At 39.1% G+C, this 14,391-nt stretch overlaps 1 protein-coding gene across 4 annotated transcripts in view; it reads left to right on the top strand.

Moving 5' to 3' along the window:
- Positions 1-14,391, top strand: part of trappc9 (trafficking protein particle complex subunit 9) — a 169,603-nt gene that overhangs the window by 36,236 nt on the left and 118,976 nt on the right. For 3 of the 4 annotated variants that reach the window (XM_059646079.1, XM_059646080.1, XM_059646082.1), the window contains exons 3-5: positions 301-446; positions 2,121-2,249; positions 6,117-6,143. In XM_059646079.1, coding sequence (XP_059502062.1) covers positions 301-446; positions 2,121-2,249; positions 6,117-6,143 — 302 coding nt within the window. The remainder of the gene's footprint in view (positions 1-300; positions 447-2,120; positions 2,250-6,116; positions 6,144-14,391) is intronic. The other variant, XM_059646081.1, reaches the window with a different exon arrangement.

The raw sequence follows: 14,391 nt of genomic DNA, 5'->3' as shown, positions 1-14,391 counted from the left end.
TGTTTGTGTTTATTGGGATGAGAGTCTCATGATCACAGGTCAGTGGTCTTGTGTTAGCAGATGAGATTTAACAGTACAGTGTTAATTCTAATCTAATATGCATATAAACTATTTTTAAAAATAAAGTTATCGGAAACACAGTGATCTACACAGGAAAAAATGCCAAAGTGGCAATGTGAAAAATAAAATTCAAAAAGTCCAAGGTTATAATTTAGGTGTGAGCAAGTAAACGTTAAACCTGTACAGACTACATATACTGAAACCACATTGCTCCAACAATTATTCAATTTTATGCTATAGACATTATAAGAAGCGTTGCCAGGGCAGAATGCGGAAACATGTTGGTGACCTTTGTTTGCAAGCAGGCATGCTGCAAGATGCTCTTGTGCATTACCATATGGCTGTCGAACTTCTTCGATCTGTGAATGACTTTCTCTGGTTGGGAGGTGAGTCTTGTTTAGGTATATAAGCATTAAATTAATCCAGGTGTAAATTGCAAATGACTGTGCCTTGAATGTGTCATTGCTAGTTGTCCACTCGAGCTGAAATGAACATTGAGTTATGATAATGGTTTTTTTTTTAAAGAAAACAACTTTAATTGTGGCGAAATGTGGCATTTTTTTAGAAAGGAACGTTAATTTGAACTACTTTTACAAAGAGCATTTAACTGTTGCCAATAGTGAGGGAATTGCAGGATTGACACAATGCATTTTGTGAATGTTTCTGTTCCTCCACTGGGGAAATTAATTGAAAAAATGTGGGAAACAACAGATTGAAACAGAAACATAAGCATCATTACAAAGATTGCATATTGTTTGAAATCAGTATGATTCAGTCACTGTTCTTGTTTAAAGTAGATAAGAATTGGGTAACACCCCCATGGATTGAAAAGCAACAAATACATCCCCATCCTCCCAACTTCTACCCATGACCCCAGTTTTAATAAAAAGGGTAAAGGATAGATTGTTCACAGATGTATAATTGCATAATTATAGAGAGTTATTTTGAAACTAAAATGATGAATTTTTGCAGATTGACTACAAAAGTCAGGATGGGCTCAGAAGGGACAACCTATTCTTACTCAGACTACTGGTAGTTTTTCAGGAAATGTTTGATCTAGTTAGTGCTTTAATTTCAAATTGATAAATGACAATGTAATGTGTAATAGACGAGCGAGCATTACAGATTTTTAATGGCAACGGTTATCACTTTATCCAGTGCCTTTAAAATAATGAAAAGTTGCTAAGCACTTCACAGGAGCATTATAATATGATGCTGTTACTAAGCCATATAAAACATTAAAACAAACATGTTGAAAATTTCTGGAAAGAACTCTGTTTTGGCAGCATCTGTGCAGAGGGAAAAACAGTTGATTAGTGACATCTTTGATCATTTGGAACTGGGAAAAGTTAGAGAAGTAATAGGTTTTGAGCAAGGGCAAGGATGAAAATAAAGTCTGTGATAAAATGAAAGACAGAAGAAATTGAAGGATCGCGAGGTTGTCTCCATGGACGAAAGTGATGAGGCAAGGAAAAGAGCAGAGAAGCAAGTGCGTAGCTGCCTGAAAGTAAACAAAACAAAAATTGGAAAGGAAATGGGTACAAGAATTTGAGCTGTAATTATTGGGCGCTATGCGTCTATGGGTCTGGAAAGAAGATTGTCAGTAAGATAATCAAAGGTTTGCTCAGAGAAGAAAATGAAGTTAAGTGAATTTGCTAGGTGGCCTTTCTACAGATGGATGCTAGATGAAGTAGGATTGGGCAGGGAAGGGGCATATAAATGATGACTGGTACAGTGAAGTGATTTAGATATGGCCTTGTCTGTCGCTGGAACTAAGGGTGGTGGAGGTTAAAATGAGAATGAGAAGTCATTTACTTGTGGATTGAATGAAAATTGTGACTTTTTTTTATTCAGTGTCTTGTAAACTAAATTTCAGAATATCCATTATTTCTAACAAATGAAATTTGTTCCATATTCTATAGCATTTATTCTCTTTATTTTATATTTTGTTTCTTCATTGTGCAGTTTCTTTGTCCTGGATGTAACTGGCACATAATGCTATGTTCCATCTGTTTGGGTTTTGTAGTCTCAAATCAACAAAAGCTCTTTTTTGTCGTCAGGTGCACTGGAGGGTTTGTGCTCAGCTTCAGTAATTTACCATTATCCAAGTGGTACTGGGTCAAAACCTTCAATTCGCAGAGCTAATAATATGTGTTTGCCATCAGAGGCTGGCAAGCGACATCGACATGGTAAGTAAAAAGCATTGTTTTCAGTTTTCAAACATATTCTGTCTGTTTCTGGAAATTGCTTGTTTGTAAATTATGCTGAGTTAATTCTGGCTATCTTTTCTGAAGCATCTGTGTAATCACTGTTTTTCGATCCATTACAATTTTTTTTTACTGTTTGAGTTCGAACTTGAACACACAGCTGTTAGATTTTGGAGAATAAATTAAGCAGAGTACAAATAGTTTGGCATCAGTTAAGTTATATCCTTGATTCTATGTATAGGTATGAAATCAGACACTGATAAATTTACTTATGCAATACTTGTCATTACCACAAAGTTCACATTGAACAAATGCTCATAGTTCGCTCGGAAACACATTGCTCAATGTGGAACATTTGAAATTGGTAAATTGGAGTATATATTAGATGAAGGAACTTCATGAATCAAGAAAACAAACTTATGTCCTTTAATAAAAAAAACAAGAATATGCTAAATCGGGATTGATGCATTGATACAAGGGAGGCAATTGAACAGCTTGTTGACATGCAACTAATAGAGATATAGTGGTCTGGAGATCTAGGTTTGAATCTAATCTGGGATTGGAGAAATGAGACCATTGTTGCAACTTTGCCCTTTTAGGTAGGAAATCTGTTGACCTTTCCTGGTTTAGCCTCCATATTACGTCAGACCCTCAGCTCTGACATTGACTCTTGATTGCTTTCTGAAATGGCCTAGCACCAGAAAGCACAATGGCAAACTCAATCTGGCTGACCCTGCAAATTTCTCCTTGGTAACGTCTGGTGGCTAGTGTCAAAATTGGGAGAACAGTCTCGCAGTCTAGACGACAACTGATGGAGTTGTACCTTAACAGATAATGTCACAGACATCACCATCTACACTGCACATGTGGTGGTGCAGTGGTTTACAATTTGGAGGAGTCACCTGGGAGACTGAAACATTGAATCTGAATCGGGACCTCGTGAAATATCCTGGTATTAGGTCAAACATGAACGTGGCAATCTCCTGCTGTGTACTGCTGACTTTCTCTCTCACCAGCAGTGTGTACTGTCTGCAAGATGCACTGAAAAAATCTGCACACTCGCTTCCCATCTGTTAGCCAAATGCAGCAGAAATGTAATAATGCCATGTGTAATTTCTTCTCTAATCTACTCATCATTCTCATTTAAATGGATTGCTATTCCATTTGTGTCATTGGGTTATAATCCTGGACCACCCTCCAGGTAAGCTACACTAAATGACTGCTGCAGGTCATGAGGCAATTCATTGCCAACTTGCCCAGGCAATTAATGATGGCAAGAAATGCTGGCCCAACTGGCAAAGCGCACTTGCCCAAAATGATGATCTAACTGTCAAAGAATGTGGAAAATGGTACATCAATGAAATACTTGAGGTAAGTTCACAAGAAATGTAAGCAGATCTTTTCTCATTTCTTTACTCTGACTTATTTGGCTCATTAAATTTAGTTGTCAAGTAACTGAGCTGATCAAATGCAGATCACTGATATGCAACCTGTTCTCAGTTACATCATCTCTGCAGTAATGGTGTTTCAATTAGTACATATCCTAATCTAAGGCATGTACGTGTGAATCCTTTATAAAACAAACACAATGTTAGCCCTAGCAGCTCCCTTATACAGTACAAAACTTGGATCAGTGTAGTTGTGAAAAATGTGCTCTCTTTAAGTCATTATACAATACAGAATTGAGCATTCTAGGTAGCATATTAGCCCTTACACCATATCAGCTCCACCTATTGACACAGCATTTGTGAACGACAAGGTATGATTCTTTGACAATAGTAGCTGAGTGAGACACCGTTGTTTGAAATTGTTCATTCTGATACAGGAATTAACCACTGTATTTTGTGGGCCAACATAGATTAAAACAGTTGGCATTTAATCATGACAGTTGCAAGCATCAATTGCATACCTCTTAATTCCAAAGATGGGTTAATAGCTACATCTTATCAGATGTAAAGTTGCTAATCATGAACCATATGTAGCAAGCTTCCAGAGTTGTTAGCTAGGAAGCCAATTTTACCACAGTTGATATTAGTTGTAATGTTAGAATATGCTTAGTGAGTACAAATTTTGCTTCATTGAGGGATTTTATTTTTGTTACTCTAATGAGTTGCAAACAATTCCCTTTGGCCCCAGGTGTAATTTTGATGTAATTTTGCTGTTTTAGATAACTGAATTTATGAAAACTGAAATTGCTCAGTGAACTATTGGGTGGTGGTGAAGGGATGTTGGCTTATAAAAAGCATCTCTTTGATTCATCATTAATCTTCATAAGATTAGCAGATCAGTTAGATGGATGCAAATAATGGTGGTATAAGTTGGAGGGTTAGGATTGTGTTAATTACTTTGTGGCAACGTTTTGTAATGCAGAAGATTTGACAATGTTTCAGTGGGGGTGGGGAAGGAAAGCAACTTTTCTATTCATCAGTGTAGTTGTAAATCTCCCATTGATATGGTGTAAATCAGTGCATCTGCCATTATATAATAATTTCTCATTTTACAGTTTGCTCGGCTTTCAATTCTTGCCGTTTGTGTGCAGGTACAATTTGTAAATTTTAATGCTTTTGGCCGTTGCTTTTTGCTTGGCCTGTCTCACTCCTTCAATATCCAGCTGGGATTTGCTTCCCTTGTTTGCCTGTCTTGATTCCTGCCCTCATTTTGCCTGCTGTTTTCCATTTGTGATCTTATCTAAGGTTATATTTTGGAATTTGTAGCATTTTTTTTCAAGGTTAATTTTTTTCATTTCCCCTAAATGAAGAAATATGCTCCATGCCTTAAGGATTCCTCTCTTTTTATTATTTGAGATGGCCATCTCTGCCTGAACTTTTTTTGTTGGTTTTGCTTATTTCGATGCAAATGCATCGTCCTGAATCATGAATCCTCACTTCACATGTCCTGACCATAGTGTTGCTAGAATTTATGTATATTTCAACATCAGTGTGATGCTTTTGCAAACCTTTATATTGGGCAGGTATAATGGATACCAAGCAAGCATTTGTTGATGGAGATGAATAAAGTTTCCTTTTACTCTGAGACAATAATCTTAACTTCAGTAAAGTGCCCTCAACTTCACTTGCTAAAATGAGCAATGTTTTTACTCAATAAAAACTGAAAGAACTGTGGATGTTGTAAATCAGGAGCAAAAACAGAAGTTGATGGAAAAGCTCAGCAGGTGTGGCAGCATCTGTGAAGAAGAAAATCAGAGTTAACGTTTCAGAACTCAGGAAGAGTTACAGGACCTGAAACGTCAACTGTGATTTTTATTTTCTTCACAGATGTTGGCAAACCTGCTGAGCTTTTTCAGCAACTACTGTTCTTGTTATTGTTTTTACCCTTGAGTGTGTCACTTATGTGAACTATGGTAACTTATGCACTGAAATTATTATGTCCAGTTGGTGCTGATTTGAGATTGTCCAAATTACTTCAGCTTTTGATCTGAGCTTTGAATTAAGTCACTTATGCCAGAGAGAATTGGTGGACTATATCACTTGGCTTTTCTCTTGGCCTTGTCTTGTACAACTTGTCTGTACGTGCACATATTGCATTTGGATAAAGGATAAAACAACCTGGGGAAAGGCCACAACTATGGCAGTTTAATTTTTCTGAAGTCTTGCTGCTTTTAATCTTTGTAAAAGTTCAGCAAATTTGTGCTTCCGTAAGAAGGCAACTTGATTTTTGAACTCTGGCAGGTTATGGTTAGGAGTGCCAAGAAAGGTAGGAGGAGGTGTTTCATTAGATTATTTTTAAGGCATCACCTGCGAATACATTGTCATTTAATCTAATCAATGATTTTCTTTTAAAATGAGTGTGCAAAGGGAGTGAAAGACAATTGTTTGTTCCCACTTCTAGGGGCACAGGAAGTTCTCATTGATCCAGGTACAGTACTCTGCTTTATTTATTAAATCTAAATGTTGCAACATTTATATTTTGCTTTTGTTTGTTTGCCTGTAAGTTAGACATTGCTTGCATGAAGAAATCAGTTATTGAAATATAAACGCCATTTGATCATATAGCCTGTCAATATTTGGGAAAGTCCTGCTATTTGGTTACCGATGTTGAACAAGTAACAGCTCATGGAAACTGATTATAATGTTCTAAACTGTTTTGGCACCTTAACACCTGTTTTTGTAGCATCTTGTGCAACTTGGCCCACATAGTTTCTTGGATCGTTCTCTTGTGCAACATTATGTATTTGTTTTAAGCCAGTGAAACTGCAAAGGTGGATTTTTAAAATTATGGTCTTTGGAAAAAAGTTTGTCATACCAACAACGCGTGATATCCTATTTTTTTGACATTGGGGTATTAAATGTGCATCTCAGATTTTTTTTCCCAGTATCTTTTGTTTATGCACCTTGATATTCATGAATTATTTTGCCTTTGGGTTAGACAGATTAACAGGGCCTAAAACAGTTAACATTGAAACTGCATCTTAAATATTTCATTTTGCCAGTCAAAGTGAGTGTTCCTCACCCTTATTCATCACTTAACGGTGATGTGAAGCTTGCAAAAGTAATTAGCATGAGAAAAATGATTGCTAGCGTGACTACCAAGCACTTAAATACCTCAAATGCTATTGTTCTGTCCTTTGTCTAGAAAAAAAGTCAGAGTGAATTGAGGGGTTGATCACTTAGCATTTGTTCAATACAATAGAAAAGTAGAACACAGACTGATTTCAGTCATTTTTGTTCGCTCTTACCTTGTCTGGTCTCCTTCTAGGAAGATTAATCGGAAAGGGCAAATCAATTCCATCTCCCTCTGGAAAGATGGAAGGGAGGATATTCTCAACCATGCAAGTTGTGCTATAAGTTACTGTGAAATGTTGACTCACTCAATGTTGTTTCACTTTAATATTGTTGATTAAGCAATGTCAGTATATCCATTTAATGTTATCAGTTTCACTTGAACGTCATTTGTGACAGACTTTCTATTCTGTGGCCTGCTTGCTTATGTGTCCTTCCTCCTATCTATCTTAAGTCAATAATCAATTTTTCTTTTAGTTCTGATGACGTTGAGAGAGAGGTTATCATTGCACCAAGCCAATGAGGCATCTATTTCCTTTCTGTATTCTGACTCTTTGTTTGATATCTGCCCTGCTGTGGTGGTGTCATCAGCAAACTTAAAGATGGCGTTCATTTGTGGGTTTGAGCTATAGGGAGGATAGGTCGGGGCTTTTTTTTTCCGTGGAGGATCGGAGACTGAGGGATGACCTTTTGAAGTTTATAAAACCATGAGGGGCATGGACAAAATAAATAACCAAGTTCTTTTTCCAACGGTAGGGGAATCCAAAACTAGAGGGCACTGATTTTAAGGTGAGAGGGGAAAAATTTAAAAGGGACCCGAGGGACAGGTTTTTGCACGGAGGGTGGTTAGTGTATGGAACGAGCTGCCACAGGAAGTGGTGAAGGCCGATACAGTTATAACATTTAAAAGGCATCCGGATGGTTACATGACTAGAAACTGTTTAGAGAGATATGGGCCAAATGCAGGCAAATGGAACTAGATCAGTTTTGGATTTCTGGTCAGCATGGATGAGTTGGACCAAAGGTTCTGTTTTCTGCCTCTGACCCGGTGAAGTCACTACCTACATGGACCAAATTCTGTCTCAGTATGGAGCTGGTCAAGCTGAACTTCATTTGGTGAATGTGAGTTCTGAAGGAGAATCACTGGAACCAAAGCTTTAACTCTACTTTCTCTCTGAAGATGGTATCAGACCTACTGAGTTTTTCTGAAATTTTCATTTTGTTTGTGGGTGAAACTTTTTTTAAACGTTTCCAGCATCAGCGCATGTATGGATTTTATTTTAACAGCCATTTTGTTTATCATTATACACATGCAGAAATGTACAGTCTTTTAGATTGAAATGTTACAAAATTTTATTCTGGTTTGGAAGGTCCTAAAGTATGTAACTCACCCATATTTCCTTTTATATTTGTTGATTTTTATTTGCAAGCTTTTCTCAGTGAGGAATGTGCAATACAGCGCATGTGTTTCAATGTCAGCCATTTTTTAAGGCAAAAAATGGCTGATGGAATCCAGGTCCCGGATTCCTTTGGGAACCTGTGATTTTGAGTTGTTTGACATAAAGGTTTAAAAGTTTCAATTTTCAGGAAGGCTATCTCAATTTTAAGTGAGGATTCAGCTGACTGAAGGCTTGGTTGAAGAGCTTTTAAGAAGCTTCTTGAAGAAACAATGGGAGGAAACCATTCGGAAAGCCTGAAGAATCAAAGGGCACAGGTTTAACGATTTACAAAAGAAACTCAAACCTAAAGTATGTGAGTTTTGACATAATCTGTTGCATGTGGACTCCACAGTAACCCTCAAAAAAGAATTAGATTTTGAAGAAGGAAAAAGAAAAATGAGGCTTATGGTGGAAAATGTTTAACAATTCAATTGCCTAACAATGCAGACATCCTTGCTGTATCTTTGCTCATATTAAAGGAATAGACAGAAATGGGCCCTAGGTGAAAATTGGAAACACTCAAATGAAGACTTTGAATTGACAAGCGTAAAAACAGCACCATTTGCTACTGAGGTCATTCAATGTCTCTGTTACCACCTCTTCCATTCAATCATTGTTTTACATCTAATGCAAATGATGGCCAAACATGATTTTGATGAAAGGTATTTCAAGCCAGTACCTGTGCTCTGCAGGAAGCATGTGCAATTATATGAAGGAAAACACATTTAGATTGAGATGATAACGTGTGAAGCTGGATGAACACAGCAGGCCAAGCAGCATCTCAGGAGCACAAAAGCTGACGTTTCGGGCCTAGATCCTTCATCAGAGACTTGGTTGAGTGGAAGGGCAACTTCAAGATGGAGAATGGTTAAGCATTTATTGAAGAAAGAAGTGGAATCCTGTCTTGAAGTGGATTGGAGCTGCAGGTGATGCATTGTTGACAACCTGAAATGGTCAAAGCAGTTGGGGGCATTAGAAATCATTAGATGTAAAAAAGTATCTGTCAAAGAGAAGTGTCCAGTTAAGGGCTCATTTCATTGAAAGATTAAGCTGACCACAGCAAAATATCAGAGTGAATGGTATATTTAGAGGATTGAGGATCAGAAGAAAGTGGAACAATGTGGGATCAGGAGGATAATGAACATTAAAAATTCTAGGATAATAGAATTGATTCAAATGAGTTAGTGTCCAGTAAGTTAATATATATTGGAGGTTTTTTGGATTTATTATGCCCTGAAGTCTTTGATCTCTTATATTTTGTTAGAGAGTTAGGTAATTCACTGAAACAATGGGTGATAAATTTTTACATGAGGGAAATTATGTAAGTATGAGGTACAGATTGACATTTGGATTGGGAAAATACGTGAATTATCACTAAAGACCATCCATTGTCTGTGTATAAAGAGCTATTGTATGACTTAAGGTAACTATATGTTCCGTCAAGGTGAAGCAATTCAGAGGTTGTCAACTTCAGTTGACAAAAGTAGTTCAGCATTGTATGTGGCTAAAAGAAAAGGCATACAACGTGGCCAGAAAAGGTAACAAATCTGAAGGTTGTGAAGTTGTTTTTTAAGAACGCAGTAATGGAGGACCAAGGGAACTAATAAGCAAAGGAAAAATGGACTATGAATGCAATCCAGCAGAAGAATTGAAAAGCAAGTGCAAAAGTTTCAATAGGTATACAAAGTGGAAAATATTGATTAATCAGTTACTCAAAGCAGGGCCTGGATCGAGGCCAGTCAGTGGCAGCAGGAGCAGAGTCCAAAGAGACTGCTGTGGACATTGGGGTCCCAAGATTGATACAGGATTGGGCTGCTCAGAAATCTGGTCTAGAGATTGAATTAGTGCTGTCTAGAGGAAGATACAGTATTAAGCACTTATTTTTGTGGTTTGTAGTTTGTTAGGAATAGAGAGAAAGAGAGAAATCTGATTTTAGTAAGTAATGGGTAAGGTTTTGTAATTGGTTCCGAGTTTATTATTTGTAGCTTCTTAGGGTTCACAACGGAAGGAGAACTCGGTTGCGTGGAATGCTCTTCCTGAAATTTGGGGGAGATCACGTACAGTTCCAGTGTTTATGGTGAACTGCATTCAGCTACAGCTCCTGATTTGCTGCATGGAGCACCTGGAGCTGTGAGTGGACTCACTATGGAGATCCACGAGACTGAGAATGTCATGCATAGCACATTTAGTAAGGTGGCCATAACATAAGTAAGGACTACATAGGCAGAAAAATATCAGGTAACTACCAGGAAGACTTGGAAGCCTGCATAGGCAATGCAGCAGTCCCCTGTGGCCATTCCCCTCTCAGATATACCACTTTTGGGGGGTGGGGGAGGGGTAGACGGCCTCATATGGGAAAGGAGTAGCAGCAACCTGATCAGAGGTACCAAGATTGGCTCTGGCTCTGTACAGCTGGGAGTGTTTAACTGTAGCTGGGTGGTCGTGATCAGGAACTAGATAGGCATTTCTGTGGCCATGATTTATTCTATTATGGCACCGACTGTACTCTGAATTAGCGAATCCCATGGATTTTTTAAGAAAAGTAATGTCATGCCACTATGTAGGAAAGAAGCAAGGGAACAATATCAGCAACCACAGACCTGTCAGCCTTGCATCAGTCATACAGAAAATGCACAAATTAGAGGAAGTTGAAGTTTGTAAGGCGCTTCTTATTGAATAGTTCACCACCCCCACCCCCCGCCCGACCCACACACCACACCCCCCCCCACACCACACCCCCCCCACCACGCGCACACACCCCACGCGCATCATTAGTCATTCTTCATTAGCGCAAGAATGTGCTCATTTGTTGCCTCTTACTGCCCTGCAGTGACTGATCATGGCCACAAATTCCCCCTCAAACCCAAATGCTTGCAGATGTCCAAATAAATATTGTAATGCATATCAATATCGATAACCTTCCCTTGATTGACAAATCAGAATAGTCACTGACAGACCAGTCCTTTGGGAAAGCTAGGTCGTGTCCTGGACCAGATAAACATTGACACAGTCTGGACTAAATCATGTCAGACAGATCAGGGTGAATAGTATGATCAGTGTCAAGGTGGAATGAATTTGTTCTGGCAAAGATTTTGTAGTCCATGCTGACAAGGGAGGGGTGCCAGTTATTCAGAACATGGACATTACTTCTCTTTGGCAGCAGAGTTATAATTGTCCTATGCCATGAGAGTATGTCATTGGTCAGCAAACATTCCTGCAGAACATCGAGTGAAAATTTTGTGGTCAATCTGTTTAGTCCTGGCAATTTACCTCTGGAAAGCTGCTTGAGCTTGCCAGTGAATCGCTAAAAAGACTAATTGGAACATCTAGTTGCTTGGCATATCCTGTGTTCAGTCAGAACACTGAGCATACTCGCTGTATAGATACAAAGAGAACACAGCAATGTAATGTACTCAAGTTTGAGCCCTGATGCTCATTGGATTTGAGACAAAGGATCTACGGAATTCTGTCAGCAGTAAAAATGGATGTCATCTTATGCCTTTGTTCGAAGAACAGAAGGCCATTCAGTTTGAGCTTGCTTCACCATTCAAAACTAAAATGGCTGATAGAGTGAGCACAAGGCATTGAAGTGCTCAATCTCCATATCCCTGTATGTCAGTGATAATCAGAAATCTATATCAATCTTTACTTGTTATAGACCAGGCTAGAATCCCTCAAAAAATGTTTTTAATAAGGTAGCCTGAACCCTAACTTTTTTTCTATTTTAAAGGCGAACGTGAGGGACGTGGCTCAGTTTAGTGGTGAGCACTGCTCCTCACAGCACCAGGGACCCAGGTTTGATTCCACCCCCTGGCAACTGTCTGTGTGGAGTTTGCACGTTCTCTCTGTGTCTGCCTGAATGCTCTAATTTCCTCCCACAGTCCAAAGACGTGCAGGCTAGGTGGATTGGCCACGGAAAATTGCCCTTCATGTTCAGGGATGTGTAGATTACATTGGTTATAGGCAGATAGGTCTGGGTGGGATGCTCTGAGGGTTGGTGTGGACTTGTTGGGCTGAAGAGCCTGTTTCCACACGGGAGGGATTTTGTGATGTTCTATGAAGTGTTTCAGATGCAGTGCATCTGAAAAACTAGCTGATGGTAAGCAAAACACTTGTTCAAATATAACCAAGGAGAGAATATAGAATAACTTTACAGATTGGAAACATAACAGAATAATACAGACAGTAACTATTACTAATTAACTTTTCCAATATAGTAGCATCCCATAAACACACACTTTGACAAGAGACTACTTACAACCTCTGTTTTACAACCTATCTCTCAAAAAAAGGACTAAATAACCTCTTGAAAGCTACATCACTGTCACACTTTCTTAGATCTACTCAAAGACTGAGCCTCTTTAGCTCTCTTTGATAGACAATTCCAAAGGCCCTCAACCCTCTGAGTGAAATAACTTCTATTCACCTCTGGTTTAATTTGCAGTGCGATCTCTGCTCGTTGTTAGAAATTCTGGACAATACTGGTGCAGTTTGCCCGATCTGTGTCCATGGGGTAGTCCTGCCATCCCAGGACCATGTCTAATCCTTTGTTCCACTTCCCCTCTCTAGTAAGTTTATTTTTGCTGAGAAAAGGAAATCAAAACTTCACACAGTACTCAAGGTGTGGTCTAACTAAACTGCTAAACAATTGAAGGAAGACTTCATGAATCCTGTACTCTCGATCTCCTGCAATAAAAGTTTTCCAGTAGTCTTTCTAATAGCTTGTTGCATCTGCATGCTAGTCTTCAGACTGACCAACAAGCGCACCCACGTTCCTTTAGACAATATACTTTTCAACCTCTTTAAGAAATACTAGACACATCTGTTACTTCAACCAAAGTGAATAACCAAATGTTTGGCTCCTATTCAACTACAATGTTCTTCCTCATTCTCTAAACCTGTTAACATCTTCTAAAAGCTGCTTTACATCTTTCTCGCTACACATTTCTACTTAGTTTCATCATTTGCAAATCTAAATATTGCATTTGGCCTGTCAAATACATCATCATTGTATATTATGGACAGCTGGGCCTGAAGTACTGTTCCCACTTGTCACTACCCGCCAAATGATTCCTATATTCCTGTTTTGTATTTGGAAACCTTGGTTTAGATCTTACAGGACCTGGACACGTGACCTCAGATGTGTACCTCAGTGTCTGGCAGGTTTTGTGCCTCTCAGTACACTCTCCCTTCTCTTTTTGTATGCTTCCTGCAGAGTTAGAACCTTGGTGGTTTGACGGAAAAATGATTCAACAACTTGATTCTACATTTATGCTTCTTTGTCAGCCCCTTCGTGCACTGTTGACAGAAGCTGCAGATGAGTGTTTCCTACATCTTTCTCAGGAAGAGAAACCCTTCCTGTATCCTTCTCCAAGTGTCCACATTCATCAGAATGAGTCCTGGAATGATCTTTGTTTGGCAGAAGGTTGTTTAAGTGAGAGTATCTAGACCCTAACTTAAAGACAATGGAACAAGTTCCACACTCCTCATCGTGGTCTGGACATGGCACCTGCTGACTAGAACCTGCCAGAAAGAGGAAATGTAATGACATTTTGGTTCTGGATGCTCCATTTCTAGGCCTCTCCAAGGTGAAAATGATAGCATTGAGTGAATGTATCACAAGATGTCCACCAAGCCAAAGGACAACCTGTTCATCTAATGCAGAGCAGGTATGGTTACTACCACTATCATTTGCCTCCACTGTAGAATGATGCTGATAGCATGGTTCAATTCTAATACCAGCTGAGGTCACCATGAAGGTGCCTGTGTGCGTGCGTGCACGCATGCCTGCCTCAGTGTAGAGCAGCCCTGATACCTTCAATGTCAGCCATCCTTCAGAAGATGGTAGAGCTCAAATGAGTGGACACTTCTCCATGAATCCCATTTAATGTGGCCTAGCGTGGGGAGCATCAGCATTCACTGAGCAGATGGTGTGACAGAGCAAACAACCTGGCTTTGAATTCTTCATTTAAAGTGTCTGGCTGAAAACATTGGGCCAAAATGAAAGCCCCACAACCAGAATTTTAGCGGGGTGACTCATCCTTGTCACTGCAGGAGTCCTGTAGCTTTGCCTTGCAGAATGGTGTGGATTTCTGAATGAAGCACAGTAGGTTTGTGCTGGATATGTGGAGTCCCTTCACAAATTAATGTTAGATTTTGGGGATT

The sequence above is a fragment of the Stegostoma tigrinum genome, chromosome 5 (assembly GCF_030684315.1).
Source record: "Stegostoma tigrinum isolate sSteTig4 chromosome 5, sSteTig4.hap1, whole genome shotgun sequence".
In the NCBI taxonomy this organism is placed as follows: domain Eukaryota; kingdom Metazoa; phylum Chordata; class Chondrichthyes; order Orectolobiformes; family Stegostomatidae; genus Stegostoma; species Stegostoma tigrinum.
This window is presented reverse-complemented; position numbering and strand designations above follow the sequence as displayed.